The sequence below is a fragment of the Plectropomus leopardus genome, chromosome 19 (assembly GCF_008729295.1).
Source record: "Plectropomus leopardus isolate mb chromosome 19, YSFRI_Pleo_2.0, whole genome shotgun sequence".
NCBI classification, from domain to species: Eukaryota; Metazoa; Chordata; class Actinopteri; order Perciformes; family Serranidae; genus Plectropomus; species Plectropomus leopardus.
This window is the reverse complement of record NC_056481.1, coordinates 16,813,399-16,827,265: the sequence shown is the minus strand read 5'-3', so window position 1 is coordinate 16,827,265 and position 13,867 is coordinate 16,813,399. Positions and strand designations below refer to the sequence as shown.

At 40.8% G+C, this 13,867-nt stretch overlaps 1 protein-coding gene across 5 annotated transcripts in view; it reads right to left on the bottom strand.

Moving 5' to 3' along the window:
- Positions 1-13,867, bottom strand: part of si:ch73-103b11.2 (early endosome antigen 1) — a 62,914-nt gene that overhangs the window by 11,161 nt on the left and 37,886 nt on the right. For 4 of the 5 annotated variants that reach the window (XR_006106865.1, XM_042507979.1, XM_042507982.1 and 1 more), the window contains 10 exons: positions 13,198-13,747; positions 11,866-11,998; positions 11,627-11,743; positions 8,560-8,616; positions 8,386-8,454; positions 8,178-8,267; positions 5,091-5,200; positions 4,903-4,941; positions 2,337-3,090; positions 681-797 (listed from right to left, as the gene is read on the bottom strand). Coding sequence is in view for 4 of the 5 variants with exons in the window: in XM_042507979.1 (XP_042363913.1) it covers positions 681-797; positions 2,337-3,090; positions 4,903-4,941; positions 5,091-5,200; positions 8,178-8,267; positions 8,386-8,454; positions 8,560-8,616; positions 11,627-11,743; positions 11,866-11,998; positions 13,198-13,747 (2,036 nt within the window). In the remaining variant the exon portion in view is untranslated. The remainder of the gene's footprint in view (positions 1-680; positions 798-2,336; positions 3,091-4,902; positions 4,942-5,090; positions 5,201-8,177; positions 8,268-8,385; positions 8,455-8,559; positions 8,617-11,626; positions 11,744-11,865; positions 11,999-13,197; positions 13,748-13,867) is intronic. The other variant, XM_042507980.1, reaches the window with a different exon arrangement.

Below are 13,867 nucleotides of genomic sequence, written 5' to 3'. Positions count from 1 at the left end.
AGATGGGTCACTAAAATACTGATTGAGGGAAAAAGACATACTGATTAACTTTTGCAAACTAAATATGATGGGATAAAAAAAAAAACATACATTCACTCTGTGATAAGTTCATGGTATCACTTAAAACTGCACAATGTAAAAAAAAAAAAAAAGCAATTAGTTAAAGTATGCCACACCAAAAAGCATGCAGAAATAAAGCTTGGAAAGGGCACACATACAAAGCATGAATGAACAAAGAGAAAAAGCACAGCGCAAGGCCTCTTGATCAAGTTTCTTACCTTAAGCATATCAGATCAAATCAATTATTTTCCCAGGAGATGTGAAACTCCGTAAAAACAGTTAGTGAAAACGCATGCTAAGAACACCACAACCATGCGTATCAGTTTCAGAGAATAAGCACCCACACCTGTTAGTAGAATTTTATACAAGTTACAGTAGCCACACATAAATCTGATCTATCACGAGTCAGCAGCCTGTGTAACAAAAATGTAATCTACACAAAATTAACATTTACTGCACCACGTTTGACCAGTTCATACTGTCTTGCAAACCTTGACACTATTTTAAAAATCTTTACGCACAAGAGTTTTTCATTAAAATTCATGTTGGAATGCTATTTGCATGGGTTGTCAATTTTAAAACCCACACTAATCCTGCATGATGGACGGTGAGAGTAATACCTGCAGCACATAGCCTTCTCTGGCACTTTGTTCCCTCCCTAGTGCGTCTTCCAACTGCTCTTTCAAATCGTTGTTTTGTTTCTGTAGTCGGTCCAGCTCCTGCTGCTTCTGACCCAACTGAAGAAAGATAGAAAGAGGGGAAATAATGAATGAATAGCACATAATGCTCTGGTAACATACATTCACTGAACAAAAATTTAAACTCAAGAGTCTTGTTTTTGGCTCCCATTTTTCACAGATTTAAGTTTGAGATCTAACACTTATGTATTTTCCTCGTATTTTGGTCGCAAATTTATCCCCCCCCACATGTTAAAATTCATGTATGCGAGCAATTCTCCTTTTCCAAGATAATCCATCCACCTGACAGATGTGGCATATCAAGATAATGATTCAGCAGCATCATTATTACACAGATGTGGCCTGGCAAGAGTCACAATAAATGCCCCCACACACCATGCCACAGATGTTGCAAGTTTTGACGGGGCCTGCTTCATCTGCGTGCTTGTCATCGTCACCAGGGTCTTGACCTGACTTCAGTTTGTTGTTGTAGCTGACTTCAGTGGGCCATTGCTCACCTTCAATGGCGTCAGGTATTGTGGAAAAGTGTTCTATTCACAGATGAATAGCGTTGTGAACAGAGTGTCCCATAGTGGCAACAGAGTTATGGTATGGGCTGGCATATTGCGGCATGAAAATGCACGTCTCCATGTTGCAAGAATCTATGCACAATTCCTGGAAGCTGACAACATCCACATTCATGCATGGCCTGCATACTCACCAGATGTTTCACCCACTGAGCTTGTTTGGGATGTTCTGGATCAGCATGTACGACAGCGTGTTCCAATTCCTGCCAATATCAAGTAACTCCACACAGCCACGGAAGAGGAGTGGGCAAATATTCCACAAACCTGATCAACTCTATAGGAACGAGATGCGTTGCACTATATGAGGCAAATGGTATTCACACCAGATACTGACTGATTCTTTGGGGTATCTGTGATATAGATACATGATAATATCAGTATGTCATCAGTATCAGTAGATACCTGCTTAAAATTAAAATATTGGCATCGGCCCAAAATGAACATTTCTGCCAATATGACAGGCCGATAAAATGACACTTTAAGTATGCGTCTTTAATTAGTCGAACTAGGGCAAATTTGCCCTGGTTTTGGTTTCGATAATAATTTGTTACATAAGAATACGGCATGTTTTACATGTAACATAAGTTCAATAAGCCTTCTTGTTTTGCCCAGTGAATGAGTACATTTTGAAAAGCATAGCATTTTATGCTTGCACACACTAAGAGTAGGCAAAATATGTTAATTTCACTACAGGAGAGACTTGATGTTCTCTGCAATTAGGTGAAAAATAAACATGCGTACATATATTGGCAATTGGCCTAAGTGAGTTTGATAATATTGGCATATCAGATATCTTGATATGCTAAACCTGTCAGGTGGCTGGATTGTAATGGAAAAGGAGAAATGCTCACTAATACGGATTTTAACAAATTTGCGGCCAAAACTTGACAGAAATAAATGTGTTTTGTGCACAGAAAGTCTGAAATCTTGAACTTTAACCTGTAAAGAATGGGAGCAAAAAAAAGTATGTTTACATTTTTCATTCATCTATGATCACACTGACCAAACGCACCTCTTTGTCTAGCAGTGCAGCAAGCTCATGTGCAGGTAACCTGTCAGAGTTTCCAGCACCTGTGCTAATGGGCACCTGCTTCTCTTCCCTTAACGGTGTTGTCTCCACCTGATGCCACCGCTGCTCAATCTCTTCTTGGACATCTGAGTTTCTGTTGTCTTTCTTATCTTCACTAGTAGGATGTACAGCTGCAGGGTGGTCTACATCCATCTTTCCTTGCTCTTGGCAATCAGGTTTTGATGGCTCTACCGGTGGTGTAGTATTTAACATGGAGGTCATGGTGACAGTAACAGTATTTGGCAAATGGGTTGCACTGGTTGTGCCATGAGGGACACCCCTCCTAACATTCTCCTTTTCTGCTTCTGCTCTGGTAGAAGGTGGGTGAGCACCTGACACGGACGAGGTAGAGATAGGAGAGGACGCTAATGAGGAAGGGGAAGAGGAGGCGGAGCAATATGAGGAAGATGTGGAGAATGATGAGCTGAGGTCTACTGTGTCTGCCCGTTCCTTCATGGGCTTTCCTGTCTGTTCCATTTTGAACTCAGACCAGTCATAAGTCTTGGAGCGACCCTCTCGTCTGCGCTCACGAACACGGCTCTTGCGGGGCTCGGAGGGAGGGGCAGAGGTGTTACTGCCTGCTGTCTGTCTGTGGATATCAGACTTGGGGGCCTCAGGACTGGGGCTTTGCTCAAGGGTGGCCTGTGAACACGGCTCCAACATCACATGTGGTTTTATCTTCTCCTCAGGGAGGGATCTGAATGAACACAAATAAGGAGAAAAGATACATAAGACGGCTTTAAAAGATAACAATGATTAATTTTAACATTTACGTTAGCTCGGTCTACAATACTACATAAAGCTTTGCTGGACAAACAATCGATACATTGATGGCAGAGCAGCAGAATTTAATTGTGCATTAAAGCATGACAATCAGTGAAATGTATCAAAGCATCAGCATCAAAATGCTTCTATGGCACACTTATAAGGCTGGAAGCAGCTTTGATCTGCAGTAATCCTGGTGGCAGATGACTGCTCTTGGCTGCTGTATTAATGCTATTTTTAAACAGTGGCAGCCTAAAGCTGTAGCTGGTAACTATTTAAAAAATAATGTCATATTTGCTGCAACTGACACTATATCCAGACTGCATGAAATGAAAAGTCCATGAAAAAAATGATGTTCCTCTGCATCCTCATAGTGGTCCTGATGGCATTTCTAAGAATCTGCTGCAAGAAAACAACCAATCAGAGTCAAGGAGTTTCTAACACAGCTGTTAATCATGCCAATCACAGCTCCTAAACTGCAGTAAAACTGTCAAACTATTCAGCGCAGTAAAAATATGAATCAAAATTCTATTACTACATTGCCTATTTCTCACCTCAAATGTTTTCAGAAGCATATTTTAGCAGTAAAATGAAAAAGTCTGTGAAGTGGCTGCAATGCTGAAAATAATCAAACCAAAACGAAGCACCGCCCACTGGCCTGAGCAAACGTCCTCATTGTACAGCTAAACAGCGCACTCAAGTATGTCTCTAAAAAAACTGGAGATGAGAAATAGGCAGTGCAGTTACAGAATCTTTATTCATATCTGATAAGCTCTGTCAAGTTTGACAATTTGACTGCAGTTCACAAGCAGTGACTGACAGTTGGTTGGAGACTTCACTGCTCTGATTAGTTGTTTTTCTTCAGCCAAGATTGATTCTAGCAAATGCCCTTAGAAGCACCTCTAGAAGGAAGAACATGATTTTTTTCACAGACTGTGTGTCTCATGTACTACTGTCTGCATACAGTGACCGTTTCAGCAAATATGACAAAAAGTTATATTTTCTAACAGTTTCAAACTGTATCTTTAATGCAAAGAATGTGTTTGATTGGCACTTGTCGTGTTAAGGGGCGCATTACGTATTATGTTTAAAAAGTGACCTGACAGAGGAATCTATTTTCACCAAGATGTGTAAAGGTGTCAGGATGGGAAAGTGAGAAGGGACAGGGCTCAAGAATGAGAAAGAGGTGTCTGTGAGGCGTCTTTGGAGAAATACCAAAAATATCACACATTCTCTTCTTGGAGAGAGCTGCCTAGGTGACACACAGGCAGAGAGTGCGACTCAGTAAAAGCGGGTCAGAGCGTGCATACAGTATCATGTGTGATGAGCCATCTGAAAGGTGATACTCGACGTTGAAAATAATTCAAAAATAAATGTTTACGCAGTTTAAAAAAAAAAACTTGTTTAAACTTGTTTTGGAACAGTTACGGGGGAAAAAACCTTTATTATCCCAGCTCTCCTCGACATTCTGTGATCATTTCCAAAAGTCACTGAGTGGACAGTCACACTATAGTGATCATTAAAATCACTCTCTGCTGTTGATCCACAGAGGTTCACATAGATTATTCTAGTATGTTGATGTGATTGCAGTGTGTGTCTCTACAGCGGCACAACTGACAGGGAGACATTACTCAACAATCACATGACATAGGGTGGGACGACAGACACGCTGGGGCTGACATTGCTGAGCAATTACATCACTGTTTGAGGAGGGGGGAGATATTCAACACACAAGCACTCCAACCTGGGCTTCAGAACGGATAGTTTCAGAGAGATGTTTTTCCTGGAAGCAGGTTGAAAATACCGGTTGAAGGAGGAAGAAAAAGAAGGAAAGAGAGGGTGAGGAGGAGAGAGGGGTTAAAATAAAATAAGTGAGAAAAGCGGTTGTTATATCTGCCAGTGGTTGACGTGTTAATCCTCTCTGGGTATTACCGGGTGACATCAGGGGCGATAGTGGGTCGCACATTCTTCATGATGGCCTGAATCCAGTTGCGACGGATTCCAGAGGTCATGGCTGACAGCGTGCACGCTCCCTCTTTACACTGGAAACAGAAAGGCATTCATGGTTTTGACTGACAGGGATGAGACAACATGTCGATTAAAATGCCTTTTTGACACTTCAAAAAACAGAGCACATGTTTTGGAACAAGTCTAAAATAGATGATGTGCAGCAGTGGAATTGCCTAGACAATGCAAGGCTTTTCCTGTTTCAGAGGGCAGACTTGTTGCTCTACTTTTACTGACTATAACCTACAGTGGCCAAGATTTAATGTACAAACTGAATATCCAAAAACACTTTGCAATTTTGATAAACACAAGTGGATTTAGTGGAAATCACAAATGCAAAAGCCGACTACTATTGATGGTGGACTATTATTACACACGCGGAAGGGGAAAGTTCCTGCCCATTGTGATTGTTGGAAAATAGCAACATTATTCACTGTCTATTATGTGTTTGTTGTCCTTCTGTAACTTCCTTAAAAAACTGCATTTGTAAGAGTAGCTTTAATGCAGAATACTTCTGATTCTAAGGAGTACATTTTGACAGAAAAAAAGTCATCTTTGTTACAATCAGCGTCCTCTCGAATGCTTTCCATAGTCAGGATAGCTGCCAGCTCCTCACTCAGGATGCAGTTTTATCAGCAGTAGACTAATAGTTAAAAAGAAAAAAAACTGTGAATTAAGGAAACACATCCTTGGCCTTGATTCACCTCTTCTTTAATTTGCTGTGCTGTCGAACCACACCAAGCTCACGCTTAAAAGCTTGCTTAAAAGCAGAACAGGAAAGCATCACTGAAACAAAGCTGAAGAGGATGTATTTTTAGGCTGTCGCTACACCCACAACTACAACACCATGTCAAATAGTAACACAAGAAGTAATAGAGGATTTTTCTGTTCAATGTGCGATGCATTAAACTTGACTGTGCAATCAACTCGATATACCACTCTCTTAGGTTTGATTTGTTAGATTTAGTCCTCTATGATGCTCCCGCTGCTCCCCTTTTGCCACAAAGTAACAGCAAAATGCCAAAACCAGTTACAAAAAACCTTACACCATTTATTTTATGTGGAAAACAATGTGTTGCTGTTGTTGCCCTGGCGACCCACTACACTAGACCCTTCAGGGCTGTTGCTGTGTCACAAATTTAGGAAGCTTGAGTGCAGTTTAGGATGGGTGCTTCACACACAACTGCTTTCATACTATAACACTGGATGAGATATTTTAATCATTTATGTGCTGTTTGGGGATTTTTACAAATACAATAAATGTTAATAGTCTCTGGCATTAAAAATGAGTTGTGGCAGATGCAACACTTCATACATACAATTACACAACATTTAGCCTGTCTTCTTAATGCCCAAGATTTCAAAAGATGTCAAATTTTAGAGAACTGCTATGAGCAGTAGAAATCTCCCTTTAAACCGAGGTATCCTACAATCGATGGCAAGTACATTAAATCTTAGATACAGTGACCTCTAGTGGAAGTAAAGTGAATTTTCCAAGAGCACAGTTATTTATTTAAGTCGGTGTGTCAAGCTCACTTTACTTCATGCAGCCCAAACTGATCTCAAATAGCTACGACTATTATGACCACAATCATTACATAATTACACATAAATAACAACACCTCCCAATTTTCCTCTTTCTTGTGTAAAGAAGTACATTCTGAAAACATTCATGCCAACAGCCTGAGAGTACAAAGAAAAGTAAGTGCTACCTCGGTTTTTCTACATCTAGCAAGTCTATTGCTTGCTGTCAATACATGTTCATTTTTTACACACGTCTTGACTCCTGTGTAGTAATGCTGTCATCACCACAATCACCTTTAAAAACCATTTATAAATCAAAAGTTGTGGCTGTGACTCAGCAATAGGGTGCCTCCAATATTGTTTGAAAATAGAAGTCTAATACAGATTATTTTATTTTTAATATTTTATTTCAATATTATTTTTTTTTAATATCTTTCAATATGACCACAAAGTATATATTTTTTTCAGAGAACTGAAACCTGACACCTCTTAGCCTTCACAAGTGCATCAATATTAGGAATGCAAAGTCATCCAGTGGGCCACATTGGACCCTTTGGCTGCTGGATCTGGCCCGTGGCCTGCGTTTCTGACACCCCTGCATTAAAGTCTCTTAAGACACAATAATGGGATTTAAGTAACCTGGTATTTTATTCCACTGCTTTAACTGTAATGACAGATTAACAGCCCCTCCCAGTCTGACCACGAGCAGAGGGAGCAGACATAAATACTGGAGTTATTAATTTCTCGACACCAAACCCATGCTTATCTCAGCCAAAGAGACAACGATCCCCTCGACTTCTCTATTTCTGACTTCCTCCAGAGAAAATAGCTCGGGAAGCTGCTTCGATCAAATGTAAACAAAAGAAATGACCTTGTAGCTACCTCTCGCCTTATACAAGATTATCATGGCAAGTTGAAATCTATATGTAGCGAGAACAAAACCCACACTGGCATCGAATGGATAACGATGCATTGCAACTATATGCGTCTGGTAAGTATTTTGCCAGCAACAAGTGCTAAAAATGTTTAATGGCCAAAGGATTATATGACTAAAGTATTCTCTCATCGGGTTCAAAGCAGGATCCACAGAACTGCAAAACTGTTGTACAATAAAGGTTTCAAAACCTGAGTGTTATTGAGCTAATGTGGACAAGGACGAGGCTTTTGAATGCAAGAGGTGAGGTAAACATATTGTGCAGGATGAGGGGGACATGGGTTCAGAGAGACAAGCAGGGCTGGCAACGGTCGAAGCGGATTTAGACCACCATGATGTCAGCCCCTCACGGAGAGATGACAAGTCAAGTGACATCCGTCATGACAGACAAAGAATCATTTCAGAAAGACAAAACCTGATACCCAAAGTTGCCACACATGCTGTCTGAGGCTGTTTATAGACTGTCAGGAGACAGCAAAGCTCGTGTGTAGACAACGAATTTCATCTTCACTAGTGACAAATGACACAAGACAATCGATGACATGAAGACTCACCAGGATTTGGAAACCATAATTCCTCTGGACCGGGAACTCTTTGACATCATAACATGTGGAGAGGTCAATCTCACCATCCAGTTCTGAAGCCTAAGGACAAAAGTCAAAAAACAAACAAACAAACAAACAAACAACAACACAAAATTTAATTGCATATGTGTTCAAATTAGCTGTCAAAATCACTCATTCTCCTTCAGACATTTCTTACCTCCTCAGCTATCGAGTCCTTGTAGTACCTCAAACTCTGATCTGTCAGGACAAACCAGTGTTTCTTCCACTAAAGAGAAAAAACATTAATTGGATTTCACCAGCCTGCTATGAGAATACGATCTTATTCAGTAGACGCAGATGTCATTTAATCCTATTAATAAAAGCAAATTACCATTCCATCTTCGTACAGCTTTGTCATCCATCCTTTTTTAAAGTTCAGCAGATCTGGCTGCAATTAAGACAGATGAGAGTGATGCCATATTATGTGATGTAATGAGATTAATTTATTGAAAAGCAATAACAAGAAAATTAGGTACAACTTAATAACAGCTTTCAATTGTTGTTTCAAATGTCAAACATTCATAGAGAAAAAGCGTGAAACCAAGTAAAATCATATTTTGCTGAAACATTTTGTGATGATTTGTTTCTGTATTAGAAGTTGTCACTACGCAAGCATCAGCAATGCTGATTAAATCAGAATATATAATTGACATTTCACTAACTATTGCATTTGTGTGCATTTGTTTACATTTAGGCCACTACCTCAGCTCAAGAAGTATAAATGCAGCTATGTGGCTTCAGCTAAAGAGACTGACTGGCGGGAGCTGGACTTTCCCTGTGAAACACAAACTCTGCTGCACATTGAAACCAAACTCAAGTCTGTTTATAGACTCTAAAGTAAATCATTCGTCACAAAGCTAGCCACTGCTCACTCAACAATACCTTGTTTTTGTTGAGCTTCATCAGGTGTGGTGTCACCGTCTGGCAGAGTGTCATTCTGATGGCTAACTGCCTTCACTTCATATGTTGACAATCTGTTTCTTTCGGTTTGTCCCGGGGACATACACACACGACTGCGGCTGCTTCTGTGCTGGCTATTTATAACCATCAGTAGCGGTGGCGGCAGTGATGTGTACATGAATGTGCGCGTGTGTGTTTGAGTGGGCGGGGGTTCTAGCAGCTGCAGCTCGGCCTGAGAGACCAACCACACGCTGACCGGATAGCCCCCGCAGCGCTGCACAGACCTCAGATCAGTAGCACTGTGTCAGACTGGTAGGAGTCAGACGTCAGGAAGATACGAGTGCAACCTTTGGGAACTTCAGGGCTACTCTAATCTCACTTGTGAAGACTGAAGAAAAGGAGCGCTAATTCAACACTTTGAACCCTGGGTGGATATCAGTTTTCTTGTGATGCGTTCAGACACCTTTCACAAGCATTTAAAACCTTTAAAATCCTAAGAAAATTGGCAAGATCGCATTCCAAAACATAGAAAAAAGGCAATGAGCATCTTGGCAAGAAATGTCCAGCAGATTGCAAGAAATTAGCAAAAGGTGACAAGAAAAATAACAAAAAGAGACAGAGAAAACTACAGTTATATTTATTAGAATAATATCTTCAAAATGTTGTTGAGATGTATTATTTTTATATAATAATAATCATCATTATTATTAGTAGTGGTAGTAGTAGAAGTAGTAGCATTAGTATTTTAGCACTTTTCTATCCTTATTTTTGTTTTTTACATTTTTTTTTTTTTTTTTTACAAATTTTCAGTGGAAAAAAAAATAAATTTGACTAGTTTTTTGCTTTTTGGGTCACTTGTAAAGTTGCTGATTGCCTTCTTCGTATGCTCCTCAAAGGAATCGAGCCAACTTGTTCATGTTTCAGAGGGTTAATTTTGTATATGTGGCTGCATGTAGCATGGTAGTGGTATTTGGTTGCATGCGTAATTTAAGTTTAATTATGAATGCTGACTTTATGGCTGACCAGTGCATTCTGTCATTCTCCTGAGAAGTGCCCATTACAAAGAAAGTTGGTTTATGTGGTGCAGAGGGAGAAAAACCAAACAAAAAAACAAACTACCACAGCACCATAAGGGTTCAATCTTTGCTGCAGTACTTATGTAAGCACTCAATTGTACATGATTGTCTGATCCCAAATCCCGCCCCCTTTAGTTACTATTGCTAGGCTGGACAAACTTGACAAAAAGAGACATGCCAATATGCCAGTTTAGCCAGGTGCCGCAGTGTGTATTGAATAATTTCTGGGCACTGATAGCGGACAACAACGACTACAGTAAACTATAATAATCCAAATAATCCAAATAATATAATCCAAATAAATAACATCCAAAGTTACTTCAGCCTGCATGTAGCCTTGCAGAGATAATACGAACAAAGGAGGAGTAGTCTTGATCTTTCCTGGCTAACAATAATTTGTGTAATCTTTAAAAAACTGTCTGCAACCACCCTATCAGTTCATTTCCAAAGCTAGAGTTAGCTAACATTTTGCTTACATTAGCTGATTTAAGATGTGAACACACACAATGTAATGTGTCCCTTGAGGATTGTGACAGTCCCTCAACCACATCTTTCAACCATCCTAAAAATCTGGTTTTCATTCATCACAAATTATAGAAAAGGAGGAAAAGCATAGACTTGTAAATTGTTTTGTCCATAAGTCATGAACCAAAAACAAAACAACAATTCTAAAAAGTTTTGTTGTTTTTTTGGGTTTTTTTTAACTTTTGCAAAGCAATGCACCTTGGTTTTGTTTTTTTTTTTGGTTATAACTTACTGACAGAACAAATTATGTCTAAACTCTCTTTCTTTTCTTGGTCAAACATGTCCTTGGATCCAAATAGCACCTGTTTTCGATACCTACAGAAGCACTCCTCAGCCAACCTATTTTACAGATGAGACTCGCGCATAGCATATCTAGCTAAGTATGACAGGGAAATGGAAACTTGACCTGGGTTCTGCTGTTTTTTTTTTTGACAAATAGAGCAACCTATTCAGAATGACCTTCCCATAGAAACTGATCTATTGGAGCGAACTAATACCACTACAAAGGTAGATAAAAGTAGAGTAGCTCATTCTGCCAGCTAGGACATATCAGAATGTGCTACCTTTGTAAATGTGATTTAAAGTATAGATATGTCCTCTGGGATGTTTTTTTCTCTTATAAAAGCACAGTGCACATGGGCACATAGTGTTGGTAAGTCGTTTTGGGTGACAGGTCTATCACATCACCAGGTACCAAGCACTCTTAACTGTTACTGGTGCACTGAGCAAAAGGGGCGGGATTTAGGAATGGTACTTGGCATGTTTAATGGTTGGGAAGGTGATGAGGGCCTTTTGTCTGCATCTTGAATCATAAAGCCATTTAATGGGACCTTGAAATCATTTTGTACTCTGCTGGTTATGGCCCCTGTACCCTTCACAAGTACTGTCAGTACTCACAGTCATTGAGGACTCCGTGACTCTGCGGTCCAGTGACTTGGCTCTTCTTAAATTGGCAAAAGTGGAGCTGGACACATCAGGGACTGAACGGTCCTTTCCTGCATCCAGTGACATCTCCTAACAATATTTAATTAAAATTAGAAATTAGAAGTTGTCCCTGATGAAGGTAAGGAGATTTCAGCGAATTCTTACACATTTTTTGGTTTAGTTGTTCAGGATTAATAAATAGAATAGCATACATGTTTGTTCGCCAGATAGCGTCTCTCGCTGCGGCCTTGTCTCATGGTGTTATCAGAGGGCTCATTGGAGCTGCTTGTGTCCATGCGCTCTACGGGCTGACCCTCCTCAAATCGGCCAATGATTTGAGAACGCCTAAGAGACACAAAAGGACCAGCTATTCAAAGAAGCACTTTATATACAGTACATATCTCAATAAACATAAAAGTCTTGTCTGACAATGAGTTGTATATCTCAATCATGATATTTTCAGCATATCATCCTAAAATGGTGGCAGAAACAGCATAAAAACAAGACCAATGCATGATATGAAAGCAAATTTGAGCCAAAATCAATGTCCGCAATGGATACAAGTAGTTTCAGTTTGTCTTTGGACATTTTTCTAGACTCAAAGTCCCTTTCATAGACAACAATGTGCAAGGTAGAGATCATATCCCCAAAGAGAACAATCCAGAGACATGTCAAAGAACAAGATTAGGTGTTATATGATGAGATTAAACCTTAAAAGAAAAGGAAAATGACTAGGATGGTGGATTAAAACGATGCAGAAGTAGCAGCAATGGCAACACAGTCTGTGTTACCTTAAGGCTCTGCACTTGTTAATGTGTGTGTGTGTGTGTGTGTGTGTGTGTGTGCGTGTATGTGTAGTGTGCATGTGTATGTATGAGAAAGAAGAGATCAAAGTGTATGTAAACCCACCACAAGTACCAACCACCAGTATGTTTGAGTATGGATTGTATGTACAGTAAATCAAGTAATTATGAAACAGTGTGTGTGCTCCAAGGCAGTGCAGAGATGAAATGACAGAAAGCAGGAATCAGCGGTGACCAGCGGGGAACAGCATTGGGACAGGGGTGGAAGGGTTGGTTGAGCATTAGCGCTGAGAAGCTCTGTTCAGTAGCCCCTGGAAAAGATTGAAACGACAAAACAAACTAGCAAAAGTAGCAAAGGGCAAAAGGTAGAGATCAGTAGAAAAGAAAACGTGCATTTCAATCTCCAAATCATTAATGGCAAACCAGCTCAGGGAGACCAGCAGTATTAAAAGATGTTTAAGATATAAGAGTGCCTCAAGGACATCAGCCACAGGGTGGTGCTAAAAAACTAACATGCTGAGTGCTTTAAGCAATGCATGAGCTTCACATAATAGATTACTTGGCATGGTTTCTATATGTTTTAAGGCTATGCCAAGGGCTAACAACCAGTGGCTCATTAATGATTATCATCATTTTTGGCTGCCGTTATAATCACAAGTAAATCTGCGTGCGTGTTTCTGCAACTTAAAATGTGTCTGTAGAATCTTGTGCCGAGCATGACACTTATCCATAACCTCTTACCTTCGCTCCTCCCCAAAGAGCCGAGCCACCTCCTCTCTGCCAGGGCTCCGTGTTCGGGTCCTCAGGTCTTGCCGCTTTTTCTCTGAGCGGAAGGCTTCACGGTAACTCAGTCTGCGAGCCCGTGGCACATCAGACAGCGCTGCGTACTCCCTGCCGGGCCGGCCAACTCTGCCTCCTCCACCACTGACACTACCGGTGCTCCCTCCACCACCGCTGCGCCCCTCCCAGATGGGTGTACTCCCGCTGGGTTCGGAGTCCAGCGAGCTCTGGGAGGAGCTGATGGTGGAGTAGCTGGGGGAAACAAGGGCGCCTGGAGAAGGGAAAGGATCTTGGGAGGGTTGGTAAGGGGAAATTTGGGAGTCAGGCTCAGAGTTGTACCTGGGACTGAGAGCTCCTAAAGAGGAGGAAGATGCTGAAGAGGACAGGGGCAGATGCTGGGGTGGCTGGGAGTGCGGTGCAGACTGTGGAGAAGGCTCTGACTTGGTCTTCTCCAGGGAGAAGTAACCACTCTCCACTCGTACCTTGCGTCCAGTGCTCATGGTGCCGCCGTCTGAAAAAAGGACACAATGCCACTTACATGACATCCACAACAGTCTGTATATAGGGCTAAATACAGCAACGTACATTAGATATCGGTTAAGACGCTATTTCCCCAAACAGTTAAGGCTGT